Source organism: Pholis gunnellus, assembly GCF_910591455.1.
Source record: "Pholis gunnellus genome assembly, chromosome: 14".
Taxonomy (NCBI): Eukaryota; Metazoa; Chordata; class Actinopteri; order Perciformes; family Pholidae; genus Pholis; species Pholis gunnellus.
The window spans coordinates 5,634,951-5,661,724 of NC_136541.1; the positions used below are offsets into that span (position 1 = coordinate 5,634,951).

General features: G+C 43.5%; 1 protein-coding gene across 3 annotated transcripts in view; it reads left to right on the forward strand.

Moving 5' to 3' along the window:
- The window catches only part of agap3 (ArfGAP with GTPase domain, ankyrin repeat and PH domain 3), a gene marked incomplete at both ends in the record, with an annotated part of 111,145 nt that overhangs the window by 53,625 nt on the left and 30,746 nt on the right, over positions 1 to 26,774 (forward strand). For 2 of the 3 annotated variants that reach the window (XM_079172847.1, XM_079172846.1), the window contains 9 exons: positions 775 to 860; positions 3,691 to 3,832; positions 4,134 to 4,268; positions 7,083 to 7,210; positions 7,484 to 7,639; positions 12,866 to 12,949; positions 16,855 to 16,959; positions 18,760 to 18,931; positions 25,047 to 25,196. In XM_079172847.1, the coding sequence (XP_079028973.1) occupies positions 775 to 860; positions 3,691 to 3,832; positions 4,134 to 4,268; positions 7,083 to 7,210; positions 7,484 to 7,639; positions 12,866 to 12,949; positions 16,855 to 16,959; positions 18,760 to 18,931; positions 25,047 to 25,196 (1,158 nt within the window). Of the gene's footprint in view, positions 1 to 774; positions 861 to 3,690; positions 3,833 to 4,133; positions 4,269 to 7,082; positions 7,211 to 7,483; positions 7,640 to 10,659; positions 10,723 to 12,865; positions 12,950 to 16,854; positions 16,960 to 18,759; positions 18,932 to 25,046; positions 25,197 to 26,774 lie in introns of those variants that run through there. The other variant, XM_079172848.1, reaches the window with a different exon arrangement.

Sequence of the window (26,774 nt, forward strand, 5' to 3'; positions counted from 1 at the left end):
ATTTTTATTAGAGACGGAGACGAGGAGAGAGATAGTCAAGGCTACACGGGGGCGAAGTGTAAGCTCGCCGCCACTCTCCTGTGGACGTGGCGTGACCTGAGGCAAACCGGTTCATAATGTTTTCGCCTCTGTTTTTTTTTTTTATCTCCCATCACTTCCGTTCCTTCCTCTTTTAGTCTCTTTGCAATACGAGATTATTTCAAGCAAAGTGTAATGAGTTATGTTAATGCCGTGAAAACCAATCTTCTAAACCTCCTGTAGCTCACGCAGTGAAGTGACGGCCTGAACGCGCAGTCTGATAACGAAGTGGAGCGAAAAGTTGGGCTTTTCCGGGGACTTGTGGCTGTGCGGTGACGGTGACTGAACCTGTTCACTCAGCAGCTGTGCATTAGATGTGCTAAATGGCAATTTCTCGCCCACGTAATTGGCTCCAGACAGACCTGGCTTCCTGTCGGCATGTGATCCTCGCGGCAACACATCCAGGGGGTCTAAATTGAGAACTGCACTTCGACTCGCACACCATCTCGCCAAACTTTTATGGGCCATGTCACGCTGTGTTTTGATATTAACTTTGGTATCTGGAACATCCTCATTGTTTTTATGATTTATGAGATGTGTCTGCACGTCTTTTTTTTCTCTCCTCGGGGAAACCCTGGTGGTCAGTTATTACATCCTTTCCAGTGTTTTTCCAGTATCATCTCGTACCAGACTTACCCGCGTTACCAGAATCCTCTTGGAACAATAACACATATTTGATGAATGTCTCTTCCTCAGGTGGACGCTTCAAGAAAGAAATAGTGGTGGATGGACAGAGCTACCTGCTTCTGATCAGAGATGAAGGAGGGCCTCCAGAATTGCAGGTAAGAGTGTTGATTCTTGAGAAGAAGAGAAATCTCTTTATTCTAAAGCTGCAAGATGTGTCCGACAGGAACGGTCTGCAAACCTCGTAGTAGTTTAATCAACTAATCTGTGGTTTTTGGTCTTGGATTAAGATTAAGTACGATTTATTGTTGTTTATTATGCTTTTTTAATTCGTTTTTTACAAGAAATCGTATGAGTTTAAGTCGACTGAGAATGTCTTTGGTCTAAAACGGCCTTAATGAGTAGTGTTTTGAATTTAAGACTTTGACTTGAGAGAGTTTTTTACATCGTTGTATTGTCACTTGAGAAAAGGATCGGCGTACTTCTTCCACCGTCATTACGAGAAAGTTGTCGAAGGTGTTTATTTGACCTGAGAACGTCTTTGGTGGAGTACAGCGCTACTGCAAACTGTCATGCAGGCAGGAAGTGTTCAGAGACGGACCATTACTTCTCTGCTGGACTGTTTGGAGCAGCGGGGCAGCACAACAGATCAATGAGCAAGCCAAGCCCAAAATAATGTTTGTGGTCGAAGGGGCAGCGCAGCGTCTAATACATTATTATGTGCAATATGAAGAGTAATGGAGCTACAATTTCATCCACAGTGGGCCTCACTAAGTCTCAAAGCCATAAGAGATCATGCAATTGATATTTTCATACTGACGCTATTTCATTCTTTTCCAATGGAAATAAATTGCTTCCCGCTCAGCATTGTGTGGTGTCAGAGCAGGCGTCGGACTCTTATCCTCGTTTCACCAGAAAGTGTTGGGTTTCACCTCCCGTTTACAGATCTTACAGGACTTAAATGTACTTAACATAGGACGTCTATGTTTACTTCATCCATTCTAGGTTATCCTTTTTATTTAAGTTTTTGAAAAAATCGTATGTATTACATATACAAAGGAATGGTTCAAATTTAGAACAATGGATCATATTGTATTTTATTTAATCCCATGTTTTGCATCTTAAGTCTTAATCTGCAAGTAACTAGCATCTAAAGCTGTCTGAAAAGATTGTCAAATGAGTTACAAGTGCAATATTTTACTGTTTTGGTTCACTCGGCCTTCAGCTGCGTTTCCAGATGCAGCAGACAGCTGCTTGTCACCAAAAAGCTCTGATAAACCGACTACACGCCACCGATCCAGCGCCAAACGGCAGACAGACAAAGCTGCAGCTTCCTGATGAACACAGTGGAGCATTTAGCTGCTAAAGAGCCAGATTTCTCCCTCAGGATCTGGCAGAAAGCGCAAACAGAACTAAGAGAAAGTTGGACATTTGTCTGATGGTCAGAAACACGACTCCAAATGAATGCTAACGTGGCTCCGTGTCTACTGGAAGTGTAGATAGGCAGCTATCTGCTAACACTCACACGATGATGACATATTATTGGTGTGTTCTCAGCTTGACCGTAGTAAACCACATCGTTACTTATCACCTCTAGCAAAAACGAAACAGCTGTCTGTCTTTTTTTATTAACAAAGAGTCATACACAACACATTCATGTGGCAAAGTATTAGAATGTATTGAGTGCTTTTTGAATACCACTCTTGGAGTTTTAGTTCTTAAATACTAAGTCTTTTGGAACTTTTGTTGCTTGAAATGCTTGACAATCGAAAGATTTTGATTCGAAAGAAGATTTAATAAGCAGATTCAATGCTAAAATGCTAACAAACCCCCCCCAGAAATACAAAAACGACTTGCTTGTGGCTTCTCTCCCAAGATTCAATGTTTCTCGCCACACTCGCCGGTGTGCGTTTCCATCAGTATTGTCACCTGGCCTGGCAAAGCTTCGACTTTACGCTCGCATTGCGCTCCGTGAGATTAGGGAATAGAAATGAGTTTGGTTTAGTTGTCAGCTGCCTGTATAATTAGTGGCATAATTAAAGGCCTCCATTATGATCACAGGAAGCTGAGCGGAGTTGTGGCTCGGAGGCTTGATTTTTCCATTCATTCCCTATCGGGGGGTCTGAGTGAGGTGTGAAAGCTGAGGGCAGTACGGGGGGAATAGCTACCACTTGATTGTCACTGCTAGCACTACTCTGAGCTCTGCTTGGCCTCTTCCCCACAATGAATGGTGATTAGGATTGATTTCCTCCGCTCGAGGGAAACCTCTCTGCCCCGTCTGATCATAAACTACGCTGAGATTGTCGGCGTGTATGACGCAGATACAAAGATTCCTAAATGATGACAGCAGTGGGAATACAGATATGATGCGGTAGTAGTGTTAAATCATTCGCTTTCGTATCACCTAGTGACGGTCCTGGTGTTGCGGCTGCTGCTGCACTGCCCCCTTCTGTCTGCATGTGTGAACGTCAGTCAAAAGAAGGCCTGCGACACTGAACAGTAAAAATGTCTGTATTTAAGATACATCGCCTATTTCAGGCGCCCATTATAAGAACAAATTGTATTCATTAAAAAGAAGTTTAATAACCATAATAAAAAATCTTTAATGTTCATCTATTACTTCATAGTTCATGTTCATGCAACTTTTATATTTCTAAAGTTTAGTAACTACTTTGTTCCGTCACAGTAAATGCTGGAGCTTTCAAATGTCCACGTCACACTCGTGGCATATTTTATCACGATTGGCCTCCATACTAGTTGTGATGTCAAGTAGTTCACCTTTCTAAGTAGATGAATGTGAAAACAGCCTTCTAGTGTCAAACTGTGCACACGCATCAACTGCACAGTGAAGCTCAAACATCCAACAAGTGACAATAAGCAGTTCTGAGGCAAAAAAAACAAACAAACGTTATGTAAAAGTTCTAGTGCAACAATGTGGCCTCTTAGATTTCACCGTGCGTCAACATGTCACCTCTGCTCTGTCCTCAGTTTGCTGCCTGGGTGGATGCGGTGGTGTTCGTCTTCAGCCTGGAGGATGAGATCAGCTTCCAGACGGTCTACAATTACTTCTTGCGCCTCTCCAGCTACAGGAACACAGCCGAGGTCCCCATGGTCCTCGTTGGAACACAAGGTGCTTTTCCTACGTCTGATATACACGTTTTCTCTACTCCGTGTCCTTGCCCTCATCACAGTGAACATGGGCTCTGCAGTTTATATTTAGTCAATCCTACACACAGCATCCTGCTGCTGGAAATACTCACATGCACAGCAAATGTGTATTAATCCGCAGCTGAAAACAGTCCCCAACAAATGCACTATTTATACCTCTTGCCCAGTTGTTTTTTGTGAAATTAATTGACTTCAGAATATCACCAGCCTCATCGTTTAAGTAAAATGTTTGTGTCATATATTTTCTTACTCTCTTCTCTCAGACGCAATCAGTGCTGCCAACCCCAGAGTGATCGATGACTCGCGGGCCAGAAAGCTGTCGAATGACCTGAAGCGCTGCACGTACTACGAGACCTGCTCCACCTATGGCCTGAACGTGGAGAGAGTCTTCCAGGACGGTGAGAGGGGGGCCGAAAAAATGGAAACGTGTTAGACAGGAAGTAGAAGGTGTAAGCTTGTGACTAATTAGTGAATAATTAGTTGGTTGAAGCCCTAGTTTTACCTTATTGTCTTATTCACATGCTTCACTCAAAGCAAACACAAAGGCTTTGTTCATGCATTGAGATCCGAGTGATTCTAAACCATCACGGCCATCACTATTTCTTGAATCAACAACATAGCAGCGTTTTGTATGAACGATGTGAACGCCACTTGGATACCGGATGTTTTCACCGTATTCCCATTTCAAGGACAGTTAATTCAAATTATGTCCAACTCGTGCTGATAAATGATGAGTTAGTTTCTGTGGCAAAACATTATATCAACTGCTATAATCTTGGATCAACATTTTTCTTCCCGTGTGTCACGCTGTTGAACGTGACTAGAATTTGCTTTAAAATTCACAAATTATCACATGTTTATTTTTTCTCCACTACACTTGCTAATTGAAAGGGACGTCATGCTGTTGAGCATGTACGAGCATAACTGCCTGTGTGACTTGTGCAGAGCGGCGCTCCCACACATTGATATTCTTTATGCTGTGTGGTCAGCGGCTATGATTAGCAGTATACTTTGTGAACAGTAGAGGAGCAGGCTCATCTTAATTAATAACACAGCAGGCATTTTAAGTTGTCAAGCGCTTCAAGCTGAAATCGTGATGCAGGATTGCATACAAATGTGGAGCTGGAAGCTCAAAAACACCGGTTAACATTCAGCCGTGTATGACTGGTGCAATGCCCTCTTAATATCTCTTAAAAGAATCGGGGGAACTCTGCGCTTCTCTCTGAATCCGTAATTGAAGTCATGAAACCGTCGTGTGGAAACTCGGCGGCTTCAACTCCGGCACATTATCCCCTCAGGCTGCAGCTCCTCTGAAAGGCTGTCATCCCTCCACAAAACATCTGAATATGCAACACAACGTTCGCTTTGCATGCCGACGACTTGATGCACAGGCACGTTGTCTGCCGTAATTGCTTCCTGAAGCCCAATTTGAAATCATTAAAAGAGGAGAAGGAGTGCTGGCTGTTTTTTGGACATGTCGCTCCGTCTCACTCTTCTCTCCGTATTTGCCACGCTGCAGCAGGCAGCCGGGGCGTCGTGGTCCCAGCTGTCAGCGCAACTTCAAATCATCTCTCTTTTTTTTTCCCCTCGGTGCTAATTCACGTCACGCAGCCGCGAACATCCACCGCTCTCGCTCCACCCGGCCCCTTGCGCGAGTGTGCTGCGAATTAGATGACGGGGGTTGCACAAACTGGACGGCAAAATCAGGTTGTTCAGGTGGTGACGGCAGTCTCATTTGGCCATGTTCACTCTGGAGAGCTCCGTTGAATGACACAAAAAAAATTGCAAGCATCATTTTGTATGATTATTTGGCTTGGAAATAGAGGTACTTCCCCCCCCCCCCCCCCCCCTTTCCCCGCAGGAGATATGCATGAGACTCTTTGCAGCATGTTGCTTATTACCTGACTGGAAAACAAATGGCCCAAGGTGTTTTGTGATAATGTGCTCATATGCCTCTTCGTCTGGCTGGAATTAGCTTTGCTTACTTTGCTGAGCTTTATTTGATTATTATGCTGTTAGTGTTCTGTTTATGAGGAAACAAGAGGAAAATAGTGTGAAGGAAGAGGTCTGGTTACACGTTTCCACGTCATGCATCCTGCAGCAGCACAGCAGTAGAACAAACATGTCAGCTGTTTGGAATTGGACTCTTGAACTGCAATACTTGTTCATTTGAAGATCTTTTCACCAAGTCAACTTATTTAGTAAACGCCGGTAGCGGTTCTCGTTAAAGCCAAAGTATTGCTGTCTCAGGAGTGAAAAGGTTTGATCGATGCAGCTCTAATAAGGAGAGGTTTCAGATGTTCTCAGCATACTGACCTTATTAAAGAACATTTCAAAGCCGAAAGCATCTTTTGACTCTGATGTAGACGTTTGCCTCTCTGTTTATATGCAGACTTAATTGACATGTCCTAACACTAGTGGAACTGCTTTAACAAAGGATTTAATCATCTGTGTGTTCCAGACTCCGAACAAAATATTAAAGGGCCAGTTCACCTAATGCACTGTATCTGTAACTTCATAACCGTTGCAAAGAAAACAACTGAAAATATCTATCTGCACAGCTACTTACTAAAATTAAGGAAGAAAATATGTCTTTTGGGGGGAGGAACTGACTCTTTAAGTGAAGACAGGTGAGGAGATTGACCTTTTAATAAGACGTGCTGTTTCTTAACTTAAAATACAGAGATATCTTATAAAGACTCAATCTAAAACATGTTGGGACTGTTTCTCCAAGGTGCTTTGTACAGATTAGTTGGACTACCACCTGTTTCTCTATTGTGTTGTGATCTCTGGCTGCACGTTCACCAAATTCTTTTGTCACGAAAACAAAAGTCATGATCCAAATCATTAGGAAACCGAGAGACGGTACTGTACTTTTAAAGGTTTCTGCTGGTTAAAGATATTTTTATTTGATCAGTTTATGTTGAATAAATGTAGCCGATCTCTGATCCATGACTAACAGATGCTTTTTGTGTCTTACCATTATATGTATAATTATGTATCAAGTCACTCACTTCTATTAGTGGTGTAGTAGTCCCAGAAAGGAGCAATGTAGCGTAACTATCTACAGAGGCGCATGTATGGTTTCTATGTTCACTAAGCAGCCCCCCCCCACAAAGCTCTCTGAGTTCCTGTACTGACAAGTCATTTATGTGAGGAAGACGGGGTTAACGAACAATGTGTTGCTGTGTCTTTGCCACGCTCTTCTCCAGTTGCCCAGAAGGTTGTGGCCATGAGGAAAAAGCAGCAGCTCTCCATCGGCCCGTGCAAATCTCTCCCCAACTCTCCCAGCCACTCGTCAGTCCCCGCCGCATCCATCCCGTCTGTTCACATTAACCAGGTAAGATCGGAGACGGCACACTGTTTCACTCACTGATCACGCCGTGCAATTATTGCGTAGAAGAGCTTCACGCTGTTATTTAAGGAATATTCTCTGTTCATGTAATTCTTCTCATAATCGTGACTTCTTTTATCAGCGTGGGAAAATAGATAGAATGTCACTCAATATGAAGACTTTCAATCCCTCCATCTTTCTCTCTCTCTCTCTCTCTCTCTCTTCCCTCCTCCCTTCTTCTGATTCCGTCGGTTCCTCTTAATCTCTCTCGCTCCCCAGGCGGCCAATGGTGGGGGTGCATTCAGCGACTACTCCTCCTCCGTTCCCTCCACCCCCAGCATAAGTCAGCGGGAGATGCGCATTGAGACCATCGCTTCCTCCAACACGCCCACGCCCATCCGCAAGCAGTCGAAGCGCCGCTCCAACATTTTCACAGTAAGTATGCGACAGCTGATGCAAAGCAACACCCACTCACACTACTAGGAGGCATGTTGCCAAAAAAGCACACTTTGTCCACCAGAGGGAGACAGGTCGCTCGAAATGCATCTCAGCCACCTCTCCTGCCTCCTATGCAGGCAAAGAAAAAAAGCGTCTTGTTCACACAGCACAAAGGGCAAAGGAGAAAAAGACGAAGTAGAAATTAGATTAGATCCCCGACAATGCTCCAAAAGAATTAACCCTTCTTTCAAAGCAAATATCAAAGATAAGCACTGTGGAAAATAAAAACTCTTTTCATGTCCTTTTTCTTTTCTAATTGGATGTAGTAAGTGCACATGGAGTACGTTTCTCATCTCACCCATAACAAACTAGGCCCTCTGCACTGTCTAAATCTTTGACCTCCCTCCCCCCTCCCCCTCCCCCTCTTATTTTTACTAGATCCTTTCTTTGCAGTGACTTCCCTTTTGGGCAGAAACGGCAGCAACAAACCGCCACCTCTCCTGCCCGACCGAGCTTAAACTAAAAGTCCGAGCCAGCCAAATGCCCTGTTAACGCGCTGCTAGTAACGCATGCCCTTCACCCTCCGACGCCCCAGCTCCAGATAGAAATCCTCACCCGGCCCACGAACCGTCTCGCTGAGTCTAAACAACTCCCCCCCAAACCTCACCCCGCTTACTTCTACTCTGGCCCAAATCCGATCTCGACCAGCAGGAATTACCACACCAGTGTCCCGACCCCTGTCTGCCTGCTCTTTACCCCATGTCCTGTCGTATTCGCCCTTTGCTCTAACCAATAGCATATGTGTGCACTAACCACTCTAATTTCCTTAGCTGTCCTAAGCTTGTCTTTTACTTGTAGCCTCTGCCCTTCTTCTTCTATCCCAGCCTGCTCCCCTCTTTCCTCCTCTCTCTTCCCTCCTACACCAGCCTTCTTCTCTGCTGCTAAGCCTTTCCTAATCTCACGTAGTCCGCCTCTTTCGAGCTCAGGGGAGGTCTGCAGATTTTTTATTTTTTATTTTGTGGTTCCAGAAATAGCGTTGTTGTCCTTCAAATCAATGAAATAATTCTTCAGAGAGCCCATTTGTGCCTCCAAAAAAAAAAAAAGCCAACGAGTGTTTTCACAATGCCTGAGTCAGCTTTTCCAAAGGTTTGCTTATCGTAGTGTGTTTTTATTTCCTCCAGAACTCTGTGAGCTTTGTGAGACAGAGAGCAGGCTATGTGAGATGACTTCTTTCCTAACTCCTCCCTGGTACATCCACCCTTCCCCACCTTTAAAATAACTCTCCTCCTCCACCTGTCTTTCCTGTCCCTCAGCGCTTTCTTCTGTCGCCCTTCTGACCCCTGTCTCCTATCTCCTACCTCCTTCTCCCCCTGTCTCTAGCTCCCTCTCCAACCTCCCTATCTATCCCCCGACTCCTCTCTTTCCCCTACTGCCTTCACCCTGTTACCCCAGCTGCTGTGGGAGCCGCAGGCTTTTTTGTGGCCTCCGAGCAGTACAGGCTGTGTGCTAGCTCCCCTTGTTGTCTCCCTTCCCCCCCTGCTAGGTAGTGACTAACCATGTCCACCAGAGAAATGAGCCTCTCCCCATCCGCGTCATGGAGATACCGAAGCACGCCACCTACCCAGTGTGGGTGCCGGAGTGGCAAGCCGAGCGGGAGTTTCAGCTCATGACCTTCTGAGGAGCAGCGAGCCGAGGGTGGGAGAGGGGAGGGTGAGGGAGGAAAGAAGGAGGCGGAGGAGGAGAAGGAGGAGGAGGAGGAGGAGGAGGGGACGGAAAGTTTACGGGGCGATGTCGACATTTCTTCAGTGACACTTGAGGAGTGCAGTGGGCTAAGGAGAGGAAGACTTGCAGTGCCAACCTTTTTGCCATTACAAGAAACGTCAGAAAGAGAAAATATTCCATCAACACAACAATATCGAGGACGTCCCTTTCCTAGCTTTGTCCGTTCTAAAAAAAAAAAAAAAAAAAAAGTTGACATCTGTGTTAGAAAGTTCTCTAAAACGTCCTGCTGCTCGCTGATAGACGGCAGGCTGCCATTCATGTTTTCTAGCCACACTCTTGTAAGTAGTTCACTTTATGTTAGTTTGGGGAGTTTAAAGAGAAAGTGTTCAATGAATGAAAATATGCCTTAATCTCATCAGTAGACAAGCTTTGACAGATCAATATCAGACTCACTTTAGTCATTACATACAATGGTTTTGTTCTAATATAGCAGAGGAGAACATTGCTGCAAGTAATCAATCTTCACTTGTAATCAGATATAAAAGTAATAATTGTCACATTTGTGGCACTGGCATTGGGACTCTTGAAATTTAAAAAAAACATCCTTTTGCTATGTGCAGTGTATTGAGTGTTGGAGAGAATATAAGTATTACTTTTGGGTTCAGATTCTTTTTGGCCCAAGTTGAATCCGACAACAAAAACATCAGATGTGGTTTATTAGAAAAGCCCTTTTAATTAAAGTAGGTGAATCTTTTTATATTACACTCTGGCCGTTTTTTTTTAATTTAAGGAAACAAATGAAACTTAAAGCTTTACTACAGAAGATCTTATCACTCCGTCGTTTCACCGCCCTCACGATCAATTTCACCAACCACAATCATTTCAAGCCAGTCTTTGCCATAACTGTCCTCGGCCACTAGGTGTCAGCACAGTACACATTATTCTTTCCTAGCGCTTCCATGGTCAATAAGTCGAAACAATCGGTTTTGTAATCTGTCTGTGGTTTTCCTGACGTCTTCAGGCTGTCTGTCCCTTTTTGTGTTTGAAAAGCACACTGTTTAAGGAATTTAGATGAATACTACGGCATTTTTTATACTTAATTCTATCCCACTCATTCATCCATCTTCATTTAATCCATGTATTCATGTCTGCCATTGGACGTGTCCCATTTCATGTTTTTACTCCCTTGACCTTTTACCAGATCTCCACGTATGAAACAAAACATAACCAAAACAAACAAAGAACAAAAAAAACACACAAAAAAAAAACATGACACTGTTTTTCAATATTTGCAGATTTGTGCTTCTATTTCCAACCTTTCTTCAACAAAAAGGGCTTTCCAACTCCTTCCGAATTAGAAGAGCATGATGGTTAAAAAAAAAAAAAGAAAAAGAAAAGAGTCCCCCTGCTTTGCCAGACAGGATAGAGAGGAGATTATTTATTGAGGACTTACAGCTTGTCGCTGCTTTACCCTCGGTGCTTTATGGCATTTAGGGTAATGCATAGAACTTGCACTATACGGAAACCATGTGACTTTGCGTCGAACGCGGCCTAAAGTCGAGTCCATTTGGGTGTTTGAGCGCACTCGAAGTAGACTTTTCAGAGACTGACTCTAGGGACTCTTCTGGAAAAATGCCCCGTCCACTCCCCCCATCCCCCACCCCCCTCCCCCAAACTCCCATTCAGACATCCCATACAAACACACGCTGTACAGTCAAGTCACTCTTGGAACTGTTATCCAGCCACCCAAAGGACACAACCTTTCCTCACATGACATCACACTGCCTTTCGCCATAAACGAGGACTCAAGGACTAGACGTGCCACGTTGTTTTTTCTTTTGTTCTTCCTTCTCGACTTTTTCCGACATTCGTTTGGTCCGTTTTTATTTGATTCCTTCTTATTTTCCAGGGAGTATTGAATGGAATTGAAAAATGTGGTATAAATGTATTATCATGGAGGTGTTTGAGATCAGAGTAGTTTGGGGTTATTTTATGAAGGCCTTCATAAACAGCAGGGTAGAGTGTTGAGGTGTTACAGAGAGAGATCTTATTGGATGACACTGGGTTGCACCGACTTGTATGAATGTAGTTAAACTTAACATTTGTTTTCCCTTTTATTTATTTTAAGTTATTTATTTTCGCACATTCAATTGTCTTTTGATTCCTTTATTTATTTTCATTTGATCTCAGTTTAGGTTTGGTACAAAGATTATGAACTCTTGCATAATCGCTTTTCTATCATGAACGGATTGACGAAAATATAGACTGCTGTATATCTTGTATTGTATTTTATTTACGATGGTACTCTATAAAAAGTACATACATATAAGGAGTATATGAAATAATGCCTTTATTGTTCATCCTATATTTTGTGGGAACTGCAATGTTTGGCTCAATCTGTTGAATATTTTGAAGTGAATTTGTGACTTGCTTTGTATGGTGTCTGTATAGAAGCTAAACAAGTCATCATTAAAAAAAAATAAAATGTTGGAAAAAATATAAGCACCAGAGTTGGTTTACTTGAACTCAGACTCTACCTCTTCTCCATTGGTGACTGGACATTTCTCATGTTCTGAGTGAGCCCATACACACTCATGTCTGTCCCTACCTGTGTCACATCTCGTTGTTTTGGGGTGGGAAAGTTATTTTCTTTTTAATGATTTATTTTAATGTAAAGTTCTATTTACTGTCTAACCAACTAACCTTTTTCTCCCCCCCCCCCCCCCCCACACAGGCACGACCTGAAACTTGAAATGTTCATGTATTTCTAACTTGACATTTGAATTGTTTTGATATTTGCAAAGATCATTTTGTGTCCCACCAGGTTTTTGCAGGTTCGGAGGAAGCTACTTAACCTTAAGTTTCCTGTGAAATAACCAATTTTCCCTTCTCTCCCTTTTAACCTGTTGTGAACTGTAATGTAACTATGATGCATCAAAAGCCTGTATCAGTGCCACTGAGCACAGCCGAAGCTGCGCTGCTCTTTGCAGCAGTTGGTCTGCAGGTCCACTCAGGGCCTCACACAGAGGAACGGATCCCCCCCCTCCTCCCCCTAAAAGGGTTTCAGGGCTGAGTCATGACTCAATGTGTGGTCGTCCTTGGTCTCCTCTGTGTTGAGATGTGTCTATCGTGGTCTTGGTTTTTTTTGGTCTCTTTATTATTTTAATTTGAACTTGCACGTCGGTGTTACTGCTGTTTGTTCCGCTGGTCTGCTTGTCTTGTTGATTTCGAGCTTCTTTTTGAGACTTTTATTTTGCAATGTCGAGTTTCTCCACGAATACCGCAAAATGCTCAAAACACAAACCCCTCACCTCCCCTTCTCACCCCCAGTCTCTCTCTCTCTCTCTTTCTCTCTCTCTCTCCCTCACACACACCCACACACACAGACACCAACATACGCCCCCCCCCCCCCAAAACTCACCTCACACCCCACATCTCCCACTCTGCTTTGCCGTCAGTTTGTCGCTTCAGTTGCTGACTGACTTTCTTGTTTTCTTGCAGTCACGGAAAGCCAGTGAACAAGCAAAGAGCGTTGACAGTAAAACAGACAGCATAGGCAGTGGGAGGGCCATACCTATCAAACAGGTAAGCCGCCTTCTCTCATTCCTACCCTACCTTTCTCATAGATACCTCGGTAAGTGGGATCCCTTGTGGTGCTGTTGGATGTTGTTTCCTGTTTAATGTTGATGTGCTGTGTGTTAAGGATTTAATAACAGGAGGATATAGGCCGTGCAGCGGTCATGTGCTGTTGTAACCACTAGATGGACACATAATACAACTTATCAAACTACCTCAATGCCAAGTGTAGCCGAGTACAAGAGAGAAGAAGGCTGAGGGTTTAGATGTAGAGATTATTAGCGAAACATTCTCCCTATGTGTGTAAATCACACGCCTACCGAATAAAAAAGAAAAAGACACAATCAGCTCGTTTCTGACCTCACACATTGCAGGTAGATTGTGATATTGAAGAGTTCTCTTGATAAAAAATAAACATTTTGCGCGTTTCTTATTTAAACGTAACTGAAAATAACACTTTTTGATAGAGCCAGTTTATTGTGTAGCGTTAAGTCGTGTCCATCAGTTGGGGAGAGATGATTCTGTTCTGATAATCTTACATTTGGTGACACATTTTAATACAAAAACGTTTCGCCCGCGTGTAAATGTTATTGTTATTATTGCTCATAATTGTGCGTTGGTAGTAGTTTTGCATACAAGTTCATTCAGGCATATCCATATAATCAACTTCGACAGCTATGATTAGCTTCAAATTAGATATCCCAATAGACGTCATTTTCTTTAGACTGTTTTTTAGGTAGTTTCATAATCGGTTACGTTGTGCTGCATTAAATACAACAGACTCACTGACTGATTTCTATTTAAACATAGTTACAACCTTTCCCCCTTCTTGGAAGAATTGGAAGAAATAATGGCACTTGTGACACTTCCGAGCCCCCTCACTCACTCAACCAAATAAGGCTTTGAGGACATCAGATTCAACATCTACCGGCCTCATCAGTCCGTCACTTATAGTGCATGTTCATGTAATAGATACAAACATCTCATGGTGTTAAATTAAAATAAATAAATTAGTGTTCCATTTCTTTTACATCAAAACCATATTTATTAATGTGACAGATTTGTGCGCACCGCCCTGGATAAATGGCTGAAAATACCTTAAAAAAAAAAAAAAGACAAAGATATTCAAACTTCATGGTGGCCATTGTGCGAACGTGTCATCTCCGTAAAGCTCCTGGTTTTTAACTAGATTAGTGTAATTCTCTGCAGAAGCTGGCAAATCTGATGAGCGCAGGTGAGCAGGAGGTTGTTTTTCACACATAGGAAAGAATCTCTGAGCCATCTTTACTGTAAACTCCCCCCATTCTGATCCACTACATTACGGGGGGAAGTCCAGGGCCTGTTTCTCTGAGTATCATGGCAACTTTTGACAAGAGCCATCCCCCTCTTTATCTACAAAGGACTCTTCTTTTTTTTTTTTTATTCAGAGAGGGGGGGGGGGGGGGGGGGTATACAGATGTGAAGGGAGGGGGTTAGTGGTGTTACTATCTCATCTCCAGGCCAGTCAAATGCACAATCAAGGAGATCAAAGTGTCAATGTGAGCTTAATTACCCACCCCCCCCACCCCCCTCACAAGATCAGGCCAAACTCCCCTCCCCCCCCCCCCCCCCCCACCACCACCACCTCTCCCCTTCTGCTCCCACCCCCCTCCTATCTATAAAAAGAGTGAGTGAGGATAACAATGCCGTTACTGCTGAGGAGCCGCCAACAGCTCCTCGGCAGTGAGTGCATTCTTGCCCCATCACCGACCCCTCCCCTCCCAACCCAACACACATTAACACACACACACACACACACACACACACACACACACTCACACACACCCCTCCCATCACAAAGGGCCGGCCTATCAGTCAGGCACAGTGGCAGGATGCAGCTTTTCTCCTGGTCGTCTGACAAAAGACGGGAAAGACACTATCTCCTCTGTGTAGATATGACAATTGTGTGAGCAGAGAGCACGTCTGACGATCGGCCTGTTTCCTTATGTCGCACACGCTGAACACACTCATCTCTTTGTGTGTGTGTGTGTGTGTGTGTGTGTGTGTGTGTGTCAGTGTTGAAGGGAAGCACACATGTTACCATTTGACGCCAAACTATCCCTTAAAGAGCAGACTGCTCAATCCGAATGTGGCAGACAATTGAACAATTATGATGAATTATGTCAAATCGTTCTTGTCACTGAAACACATACCGCAGCAAAACTGTTCAAATACAACGACCGAAAAATAAGTCTGCACACGCAAAGATTTTCACATTATTGTCTCTGCATCTTTATTGATCTGCTTCCCAGCTCTGGTAAATATATGAAGCTGCGCACTGATTGCATGTATAGATTAATGTATGCTTCAGTAAGGCCATGAGATGAGCAACATATTTGCTTGTAAAACATGCATTATAAAGTCGCCAGAGGCCCTGTGACTGGATCATTTACTTTGTATGATTATAGAGTCATTTAAAAATGTGTTTACAGTTCTTTTATTGACTAAATTGAGAAGAGTCTGGGCAGTCAGCAAGTTATCGATTGAAGGACACAATATTTCTTCCTGAAAAATCACCAGAACCGAGGCTTACTGAAATGTAAAATCATATTTATGTCATTTACATGCACACATTTTACTTTTTTTACTACTTACTTTGAACAATAATTAAAAAGGATAAATGAAATAGTTATTCTTTTCCTTTTTTGAGAATTTTAGGATTTTTTATTTTATTACAAAGCCCAACAAGTTGTTTTGCAAATTGTTCAAAAGAATTTCAGCAACACACGGCCAAAGTTGATACTGGTCTTAAAAAAAATTTTAAATAACGTTTTCCCACCGTAAAATAAGATTTTAGGAGAAGATAGCATCAGAAAATATTCTTCTACACTCTGTAACTTATTTATTTTATTTGCAATATTTTAGCCATATTTGAAGTCCGGCTCCAGTGAGAAGCCGTAAACAGGCAGGTATATTCATGAGGTATTAAGAAGACCAAACTCTCCCAACATGCAGCCAACAGTCAGCACTTGCCCCCCTCAGATGAATCAGGGCTCGGATTAGGATGATTGTCGGCAAACAGCCTGGTGCCCAGGTCACCGAGGGTCAGCTCTCCCTGATGTGTTAATCAGGATTAAAGCCTGCAGGATGGGCCTGGCTAGCAAAATACTGCCCCCTTTAACCCCCCCTGTTCAGCTCTCACACACACACACACACACACAGGCCCTGGCCCTGGCTGTAAAAGCACAAACATCGCCCTGGCTTAATCCCCTAATTAAGCGTGCCCCTCCTCACTATTTAACCCCAGAGAGCCTCCTGGCCCTTGCACTCAGCAGCGTTTGGCCACCTCCAGCAGAGGAACTGCATTGTTTACCAGTGGATTTACTCAGCAGATAAGGAAACCATCTGATGCCCTAAAAGGCCCCAGAAGATAAAGTAAGAATAGAATAAGAGCTGAGTGGGCTTTGAAGAGGGGAGATCACACTCCCTAATCCCAGGATTGAGAGGTCTTCCAGAGTTCAGCATGTTATGTGTATGAATGCAGGGAGGAGGTCTGGCAAATTGGATTGTCTCTCTCTCTGAATGGTCTCTGTGCCAGAGGAACTTGGCCAACTTTGTAAGGTTCAAAAGATCACAATAGAAAAACTAACACGTCACTAAACCTGTCAGCCAGCAAATTATACAAAATAATGAAAGTTTAAGGGGATTTAATTTGTTTTAAATGTATAATCACTTCCATACTGTTTCATAATCGTCACTTATCTGTGTTTGTTTTACGACTTTATGACACAAAGGAAATGTAACTGCCATAACGAATGTGTAATAACAATAATAATGCTGTTTTGTGGTATTTACCATCCATAATGGCTCATATCATCCACCATGCTGCTATTTGAGAAGCGCACATGCTCACCGTGATGCCTTGTCTGTTACAGGGAATCCTTCTGAAGCGGAGTGGCAAATCCCTCAACAAGGAGTGGAAAAAGAAATATGTCACACTGTGTGATAATGGCGTCCTCACTTACCACCCCAGTTTACATGTGAGTCTGACCCCCCCCCCCCGCCCACACACACACACACACACACACGTCCTTCTTCTTTCCTCCCCATTCCTTTTCCAATCGGCTTTATGTGTTTGTTACACTACTGTTTGTACTCGAGGGTGCTGCTGGAGGTTTTAATGTGCGACTCTTTCAACCGCTGAGCGCGATTCCGTTGATGGGATTACATTCACCACCGCTGCCGGAGTGAGCTGGATTACAAGCATATAGGCTCACGGTTTCTACAGAGGCTTATCGCTGTATATTACAGCTGTATTAGCCAACCCTGTGACTTTAAGTGTAGTATTAAGAAACGGGGACTACCCAGTGGTCATCTCTGCCCCCCCCTGTGGTGTCTATCCCCGGTGCCGTCTAATGGAGACATGGCTGTGCCCGCCGCGCCCAGACTCCACGCTGGCTTGTATTTATAATGGTTCCCGCCACATGGCAGCAGAGCCTGACCAGCCTCCCACATCCATCTTTGTCAGAATCCCGCTGGGCCGCTAATACCTCTTAAACACTCGGCTGGCTGGCAGCAGACAGCTCACGAGCCCCGGTGCCACACTCAGAAAAACGCCCGCCCTTCTCGGCAAAAAAAAAAAAAAATCCTCCCGTCGCTCTCTGATCTTCCAGCCCCGCGTTTAAGATGTTCAGACAATTTGGCGAAGGTACAGTGAAAGATGGCCGCAACATCTCGTCTCTAATGAGACAGCGGCAAACTTTGAACACAAGCCCAACAGTTAGACGCGAACCTTGTGTGTGGCCTTGTTGCACTGACAGTGTGTTAGTGGTTTAATTTACAGGCAGTTATTAGCAGAGCAGAGCCGTGCTACAGTGATGTATGTAATTGACTGAACAGGCTATCTCTTGATCATTACAGCTATTACGGGTCATCAGGGCAATCTATGAATCTATGAATCTGTTGACTTACGGAGGGAGGTGAAATAAGGGAGACAGTTACATTAACGCGGTAACAGCTCCGGCTCATTTTGAGCGGCGGAGCGGAGAAGGAGTAAGAAAAGGGGGGAGAGAGATTGAGGGAGGCAGAAAGAGGGAGGGAGGCAGACTGAGAGTGGAAGAGGGGAACCTTTAATTTCGCAGTCAGCCAAGCCATCCACACAATCACCTTCTGTTAATTCTATCTGCTACATCAATTAAATTGTTTGTAGAAACTAATTGAATGTGGCTTAATCACACATCTTAATAGCTTTGCACGCTTCGATCTGGCTGTTAATTCCAGCAATAAAATGAAATGAGAGCGCTCACTGGGTAATTAGCGAGGAGGCTTGGGAAAGAAATGAGTGCTTTATGACACGGTAATAAAGCAGAGGAGCCGGTGGGGGGACGGCAAAGGCCGAGCTCGCCCCTATCTGGGTCTTTTTCTGCTGAGCCCAATGATTTTCACCTTGGCTTCCCACATTTGGGCAGTAGTCGCTTTAAACCAAATCAAATGCCCTAAATTGAAAGAGAATGAGACTTGTTTCCATTCATTAAGCCAACCATCTCGCTATCGGGAGAGACGGCGTGGGCACAGGTGATGTGTAATGGCTTTACAATCATTTTTTCCCGCTATCACACACCTTTTAGTGGAAGGTCTAAGATGGATTGTGACTAATGGGGATGGAAATTGAATAGTCTTTTAATTTGTTTTTCTTCCGTAATTCCTGGATCCTTGTTGGTCCGCTGTGTGTAATCAGATCCCTGAATTGAGGGACATGAATGGAAATATTGGGACTTTTTTTTTTTTTAGCGAGCAGGCCATTCACAACATTTGTCTTTTTTTTCCCCCACTTTGTGTAGGACTACATGCAGAATGTGCACGGGAAAGAGATAGACCTGCTGAGGACGACAGTCAAGGTTCCCGGGAAGCGACCCCCCAGAGCGGTGGCCACCGTCGCCCCCACTGCTAGTCCCAAAACCAACGGGCTGACCAAGGACCGCAGCGCCTTGCAGCTGGGCATCGGAAACACAGGTACCGCTTCCTGTCCTCATAGCACGGGCCATAGACGTAAATGGTCATAATTAAGAAACAGATGAATGTATAATTCAAGATATTTATTTTATGCATTATGGAAAACAATTAACTGAGTGATGATCAGTACATTTTTATGCTGTTTTAGCTTCAACCTCAGTCTAGCTCAACAAGTGTGACGTCACATGACATACTGTATATATAAGGATGTTCAAACTCTGATAAGAGAAACGTGATTGGCTCAGTGCCTCATCAGGCTCATGACAACATGCAATGGGCCAAAGACTTCAATATGTGAACAGTTTGACTTCAGGCTTTCAATCAGTGTCGTCAAAAACGATAAACAAATACCTTTCCGTGAGCCTCTCATCAGTGTTAATATAATATCATGGATTGTATATTTTTAAGGGCCAACACTTTTTTGACTAATTGTTCATCTTTAAAATTGTAGCACCTCCAGTTCAGAAGTACTCAAAGCTCTTATTTCTCTTTTTCCCTATTTGTTGTGGTATGGTAATTAATACGACATAATAATATTCACTTATTTTGGTAAATATGAAAGGATTGACATGGTAGGTAGAGAGTAATGTATCATAATTCACGTGCCACGCAAAAGGAAAAACAAATCACAGTTATAACGTGTAATGGTTTATCAAATGAGTCTTTTATTACTGTACTTATTTCCTACGTCCTCACGTTTGCGATTAATCATAAAAATGAGTCCCAACAGGTTAATTATCTGCTTTCCGTATGTTTCATTCATGCAAATTAGCTGCCTCGTAGTATGCACAATGATTACTTAACGAGCGCCTACGAGAAATCTATTAATTCTCAGAAATTATTAAACAGGGAATTGAAAATTGTGTTTAAACATAATGGCTGTGTTTAATGAAAAAATGGAGAGTTGTTTATTTAGGACTGCTACGCCACCATGACACTGACCTAGTTGTATTTCATCCTCTATGGTAGTAGTGGGGGTCACCGTAACAAAAACCCGCTTGGTCCTGAGCATCGTGCCAGGGTTCCCACCTTTCAAGTTTAAAAATAGAGCTCCTCTCCCAGCGAGCGGTGCCACCGGAGGCTGCGGAGAGAGTCTGGCAGGTTTACAGAGGGGAAGCCAGTGATTGGATTTAGGGGTTAGGATTAAGAGTAATTAATACTAATTAGCAAAGTGAGCCCCGAAGGGAGGCGGGGTCCTTCATCGGCTGTGAAATGGGCACAGTGTTTCCATCTCTCAGGCTAAAGCTAACTGGCTCAGAGTGGGTACGGTGCCAAAAGACGGGTCGGCAGGGACCATTAGCACTGTCCAGGCAGGTTACCGTTAAACCTGCAGTACGGGTTTATCAGTCAAAAAGCAGGAAGATGTAAGAGTTTACAGAGCGGAGGACGCTGGATCTGTTAACCTTGAGCGCTGGGTTGAGGGGAGTCGTTGGGGGCACACAAAGGGCCTTGATAAACAGGCCGGAGGAGCCGGGTTTTCTGGGAAAACGGCACCAACCGGTCTGTTTTCTTTGTTGTTCATTTCTTGGATCTCAATGACAAATTCCCAAGATTGTCAGTTGCCATCCATTTGTGCATCAGGGAACAATGTGTGGGAGATTTGCCTTAATCTCCACTTAGGAAAAGAAAGGTTACAAATCACATCAGGTCTCTCTCTGGGTGGAGGACCATCTTCTGATTATGCGATCGGGATTTTGATTTCATTAGACGTGCAATTGATGAAGGGAACAAAGGGGTAATTTTTCATTCACGGCGCCCAAATCACAAGCCTTGTCTGTGCCTTTGGTAATTCATTCATTCCTTAGATCTAAAGACCTTTATAATCACTGGGAGAAGAGGGATAGCGACGGAGAGAAGGAGGGGCGGAGTGGATGGGGGAGATGGGAAGATGAAGAGGAGAGGCTGAGAAGACAGAGAGTAAATGAGAGAACGCATGCGCCCACGAGTTTGCCAAGCGGCCAGGTTTAATTCCTTTGCTGGGTGCTGAGCGGAACCATTTTAAATATGATCCTCCCTGTTAACACGCATCCTGCCGTGTCACCGGCGACAGATACATTGTATCAAAGTATTAATGGGCCCAGTCACTTTGAATCAATCCTGCGGTGGAGAGAGATGCTTGTGGAAAAGGTGGAGATTTTTTAGGAAAGTGTTGAGCTCATCCACAGTTTGTCTCCAGCTCTAATCTTTAGCCCAGTAGAACCAGTGGCCACATACTCACCGAGCAGCAGACCCTGCACACACGAGACACTGCTGCAATCTGGCCTCTTGCAGGAGTCATCCAGCACTTTTATTTGTCCAATTTCTAATATTTAAATGTGTTTAAATCAGTTGAGCTTCTCCCCAGTCTTCACATGTAGCCCACGACGGCTGTGGAAGTACACCTGGCTGGGAAATCGCAGCAATAGTAATAGTTTGTATCAAGATCTTTTTTGTCTTCAATTACCTTTAAGGCAGATGCTCATAGCACCCAGGTGTAGCCAACACGTAGCCAACACTGCTATTCCGGGCACACAACATACTGTAAATGTATATATAGCCTCCTGTACACTCAACTAAGTGTATACAAAGGCTTCTCACAGGACTCAAACCCCAGTCTCCTGGGTAAAAGTCAACCTACTCGCTGCACTTTGTCGCTGTTTATACTACTACTACTATAACCATAACTACGACTACTATATCTAAATAATATATCTATGAAGTAGCATATTCAACTTGGCCGGGTGTAAATAATCCGAATAGCTGCTGTGTGACAGACACTCTCTTTTTATTTTATTTACTTACGTCAAAGTATCATCAAATTCATAGTAACAGTGCTGGAAATGTCTACAAGCATCCTCTTGACGATAAGAAACCATATCGTGAGGCCTGAATGATGAAAAAATACAATTTTAGATTTAAAAAGAGAGATATCTAAACAAGTAAAGAAAATGGGATGGTATTGTCGTACACAAGGGTTAAAGTAGAATCTTGAAGTTGGTTTAATGCATGCCGTTTTTGTATAAAGACAATATATGATGCACAGATATGAGTGACTCGTGTGGGGACTGGCAGCAGCAGTGTCGGGGTGGGGTGGGGTGGGGGTGGGTGGAGCGTCTGAGCGCTGGTCAGGATGATGGTGGTGGTGGATTACACACAGCCGCAGATGATGTGCTGCCCGGCCCACATTAGCATGAATGCTTCATTATCCCACTACTTGTACATAATGGCAACAACTCCACGGAGGGGTCAGGCCTCGTCACGGCTCATCAACCCACTGACGGCCCGGCCTAAAGAGAAATGAGAAGCAAGGCAGCGCTGCTCCCCGCTAATCCATCGCCTCTACTTAACACCGCGGCCCTGGATCGCCTGCAGAACACACTACATGGCTTCTGTATTACACGTGACGATACAGTCGGCAAGAAATATTCACAACGCTTTGTATTTAAGGAGTCGTTGTTTTTAACAAGAATTGTGCAGAAGTTAACTGTGAAATCTTATAGAAGAATCTGTGTCTTAACGTCTTTTGATTAGAAAAGGAAGATTTATTCAAACAGGAGACTTTCCTCTTTGCTGATGTTGTTTTTAATTACAATATCTAGATGCAGTGGTTGAAGGAGCATTCAGATACTAAAACATTAAAATACAAATTTTCATTAAAAGTTAAAGTCCGTCATCAAAATGTCGAGAAGTATAGAAGAAAGTACTTATGCAGCAGAATGGCGTCTGTCAGTGTTATATTATTAAATATGAGATTATTATTACTGATGCATAAACTTGTTTGAGCATTTTAATGTTGCAGTGAGCTGAGGCGGAGCAATGTTTTTCTACTTTATGTTGTTGGGTAGTTTAATCCATCAAATTGGATGTTATTAAAAAATATGCAAAATATGAATTCACAACGGACCTAAAGCTGTAAAATAAAGGTAAAGAACAAGTCTCTCAAGTAGAATGGAGTCAAAGTATTGAGTAAAAACTCAATGTACCCTTATATTTAAATTTACGTACATTAATTGTGTAAATGTACTTTATTTTCTGCCACTGTCTACGTGTGATGCAATTTCACACTAAATGTCTCGATCGCTGCTGAATTTTATTGCAAAAATAAATGCTGATACGTTTCATCAATAGAGACAAAACTAATGTTTTCAGTCTAAAAAACAGTCTTTACTTTTCTACCCCTCAAATGTTCTCTTGCTTCATAGTCTTTTTTTAAATTATTCGTTCGTATATTATGCTATTAGCTAGCAACCTTCAGAATGAAATTAATCCTTTTAGATGTTGGTTAGCAGTAGTCCGGTCCATCATCGCTGTCCGTCCACCAGCGAGCCTCCACTGGAGCTGCAGGTCTGGAGTCAGGCCTGGCTGGAGCTCAGAGTACAGTGCTCTTTTAATGCCACAAGCTGATTATTTCTCCACTGTAATTACATTATCCTCCCCTTTATGCAGGAGTGGTCTCTGGGGACTAATGGATACACCCATGTATAATTCATTAATCATTAGCATCCAATTTGACAATTAGACGTGATTGTTGAATTTTAAATATCAATGTAACTTGCCTTGTAGTTATCTAACAGGTTTTTTTAAATTATTATATTTTTTTACCTGTTTTCCGTTTTAAGGGGTCAAAGAGTCAAACGTCACGCTTTGGAAATAAAGAAATGTTGCTCTTTTAGTTGCAGGAAAACGAATTACGTCTAAACAATGATTAAACATTTATCTGTATAAACGAGGTTTTTGCTATAAATAACAGTACTGATGTGTTTTTTATGAATTTCTTTTTTTATTCAGTAATGATAAAAGCATCCAAAAGCCTGTTTTTCTAGAAGATATCAGCTGATTTAATGTGTCATTCATCCGTCACTTTTTAAAAAACAAAGTTTCACATTTTCTTTTCAGTACCCCTACTCCTCAGCTCTCTCTCCCTCCTCCCCCCCCCCCCCCCCCCCCTCCTCCTCCTCTCCCTCCCCCCTCCTCCTCCTCCTCCTCTGCTCTGATTTCAGCATGCTAATTTAGTCAGTGCTCCTCAGCATGATTCCCTCGCTCTCTCTCCCATTCTCGCTGCGATTCTGCTCCCTCCCCTCTGGGACCTGAAGATTAATATTCCTGGGCCCAACAAGATAATTACTGATACTAATTAGACATGATTATGTGAATTTGATACACTTATTACTCTAGATAATGAGTAGGACATATTATCCTAACAAGCACCCGTGCCGCTTAGTTTACTTTACACGCGACTTACACACTATATATTTTCTGTTATTGTCACCTCAATCAGAAACTGATATTTTCTAGTAATTATTTAATAAAAGGTCCCGATGTGTGATACCTGCAAGATGAGAACGCATCGTTGAGAAAATCAGAGATATGGCTTGTTTTCCAAAACAACACATTTGAACCTTTCAATGCCTATTTAATTGTATTTGTGACAACTTTCAGGGTACGATTACTTTGAAAATGTACACATTTTATTGATAAACAACCCACCAACCTTTTTCTTGTAGGCCATACAAAATATGTAATTAATTTCACAGAATAAAATCACGCTTTTTTTTGTAACAAATGATCGTATCACATGACGCAGTACTGCTCCGTTTGATGCATTGTAAATCTGAAGCAGTTAATCTGATTCCCCGCTCATGACTGGAAGTGTATCGATGACTTCTTCAGAGTAGTTAGGAGGTGTCGTAGCGACTGCTCGCGAACAGGAGGGAAGGACCCCACATGGCGCAGCCTAGCCCATGAATTAGTAAAGAGAGCCAGGCGTCCGTGGCTCGCCTGATTGGAAGTTAGGGAGAGAACGCCTGCTGACGCCAGTGGAGATCGATGTGGCAGTCAGAGGGATGAGGCGAGATAATTAGCGTTCAGAGTGTATCTTGTTAATTAAGGGCTAATTAGAGGCAGAGGCGGAGGGAGACGGGTTTCATGTGTGTGTGTGTGTGTGTGTGTGTGTGTGTGTGTGTGTGAGCGGGGTAGTTGACAGAGAGATGTGCACAAATATGGCGGCAGCAGCTTTGCATCGCTGTAGAAACTACCAAAAACTGTGAACTCGGTTGCATCATTATAACTTCTTTACAGACTTTTATTGGTTTAAAGAAGAAAACAAATTCATTTTTCTTCTCGTCTTATTTTCCAGGTGCTCCTCACTCCAACAGCAGCTCGTCCCTCCAGACGGGCGCGTCGTTGTTTAGCGGCAGTAAAGACGGCATGCACCAACGCTCCTTCTCCGTGTCCAGCGCCGACCAGTGGAATGAAGCCATCAACACCAGTACGAGCAGCGGAGCCCGTAAGACATCCACCTTCTACATTCACCCCCCCCCCCCCCCCGAATCTCCTCCAAAAGTCTTGCCATGCATTGTGCAACCGGAGTGTTCATATAACCCCCCCCCAATAAAAAATGAATGGATCTGGTCTCGAGGTGCGGTGTGACGTGGAGACGCCATTTTCCCCGAGCGTGTTAACACAGGTGGAGCGATCCTGTTTTTTTGTAATTAGGTGATCAGGGCTGTGATCGCTGTGACCTTTTTGTCTGCTGCTCTCTGATGGAGGCGGCGCGTTCAGAGGAGAGGAACAGTGAAGGTTAACTTCAATGCGTCTCCACTCGCTGCCTCTGCGTCACATTGCACCTTGTCACTGTACTTGAGTGAAGTGAGATAATATATTCACCATGCATGTCTACACCCACTCCCCCCCCATCCTGTCTTTACCTTCCATCTTACTCTTATGCCCCCCCCCACCCCCCCCCCACCCCCTTCTTCCTCTGTTTTCCTCTCTTTTCTTCCGAAGAGGAAAATGAATGCTTTTTGGGGGTACCATTCATCACCAGTTATTTCCCTCTCTTTGTGGTTGGCAGTAAAAAAGCACTTAAATGCACATCAACAGAATAACAGTCATTTCCATGCATGTTTGCACTCTGGTAGTTCTCATTAGCGCGGCGGCGGCTCCCCCCCTCCCCATGGGCTCCCAGGGGCCCCGGCAGTTTAAAGAGCGCACTTTACGAGCGCTGCTGGAGTCCAACTGCACGGCCCTCGTGGTTCCGCAGACAAGCCTGTCTCTCATTTGGAGCTGCCAAACGATCAATTCTGCCTGGACGCAGGCACTTCCATCACCCCCTACCCCCGTCTCCCATCAGCAGCATGCCCAAAGCAGAATTACTTAGATTCGTGGGGTCCTCAAATAAATGAGTGTGTGTTGTGTATGTGCGTGCGTGCGTTCTCGCTGATTTTTTTTATTTTTCTTGTGTGTGTGTGGGTTGCTGTTTGCATGTGAGATTTATTTCCACGGAGTGTGTGTGTGGGAGGAGAGAAAAAAAAAAGGCTTCATACTGGATGTTTGTGAATGTGCGTTCGGCGTTTGACGCTTCTGCAGAGGACAAATAATTCCTAAACGTTGTGTCGAGAAAATAAGGAGGCCTGGAATTTTCCCATTTTCACGTTTGGTAAACTGAGAAGCCCTCGATATTAACATAGCTCATTAACCAGCATCCAGTCTTCAACTAAATCAGATCCACACTTTGCTCCTTTATTCTGTTTTCTTCAATTATTTTCATGCTACTCTTAAGGTAACCACAAATGAGCTCGAATGAGGCAAATGAGCTGAAAATAATAGCAGAAACATTGCGTCAAATGATAGATATGTTGCTCGTCCTTGGGAAGGAGTGCCTCTGTAATCAGTGCATAGTCAGTGCAGACAGTTTAAGGCTCGTAATGTACTCCAGAAGCAACATCTCTGTGGCTGAAAAACTTTCTCGGAAAATATCTTGTTTTTGTGTCACAACTTGAGAATCCGAATTACGGCAGCAGGATGCGTCTGTAGTGTAAAGTGTGACTGGACTATCAGAAAACAAAAAACTTGATTGAAATGC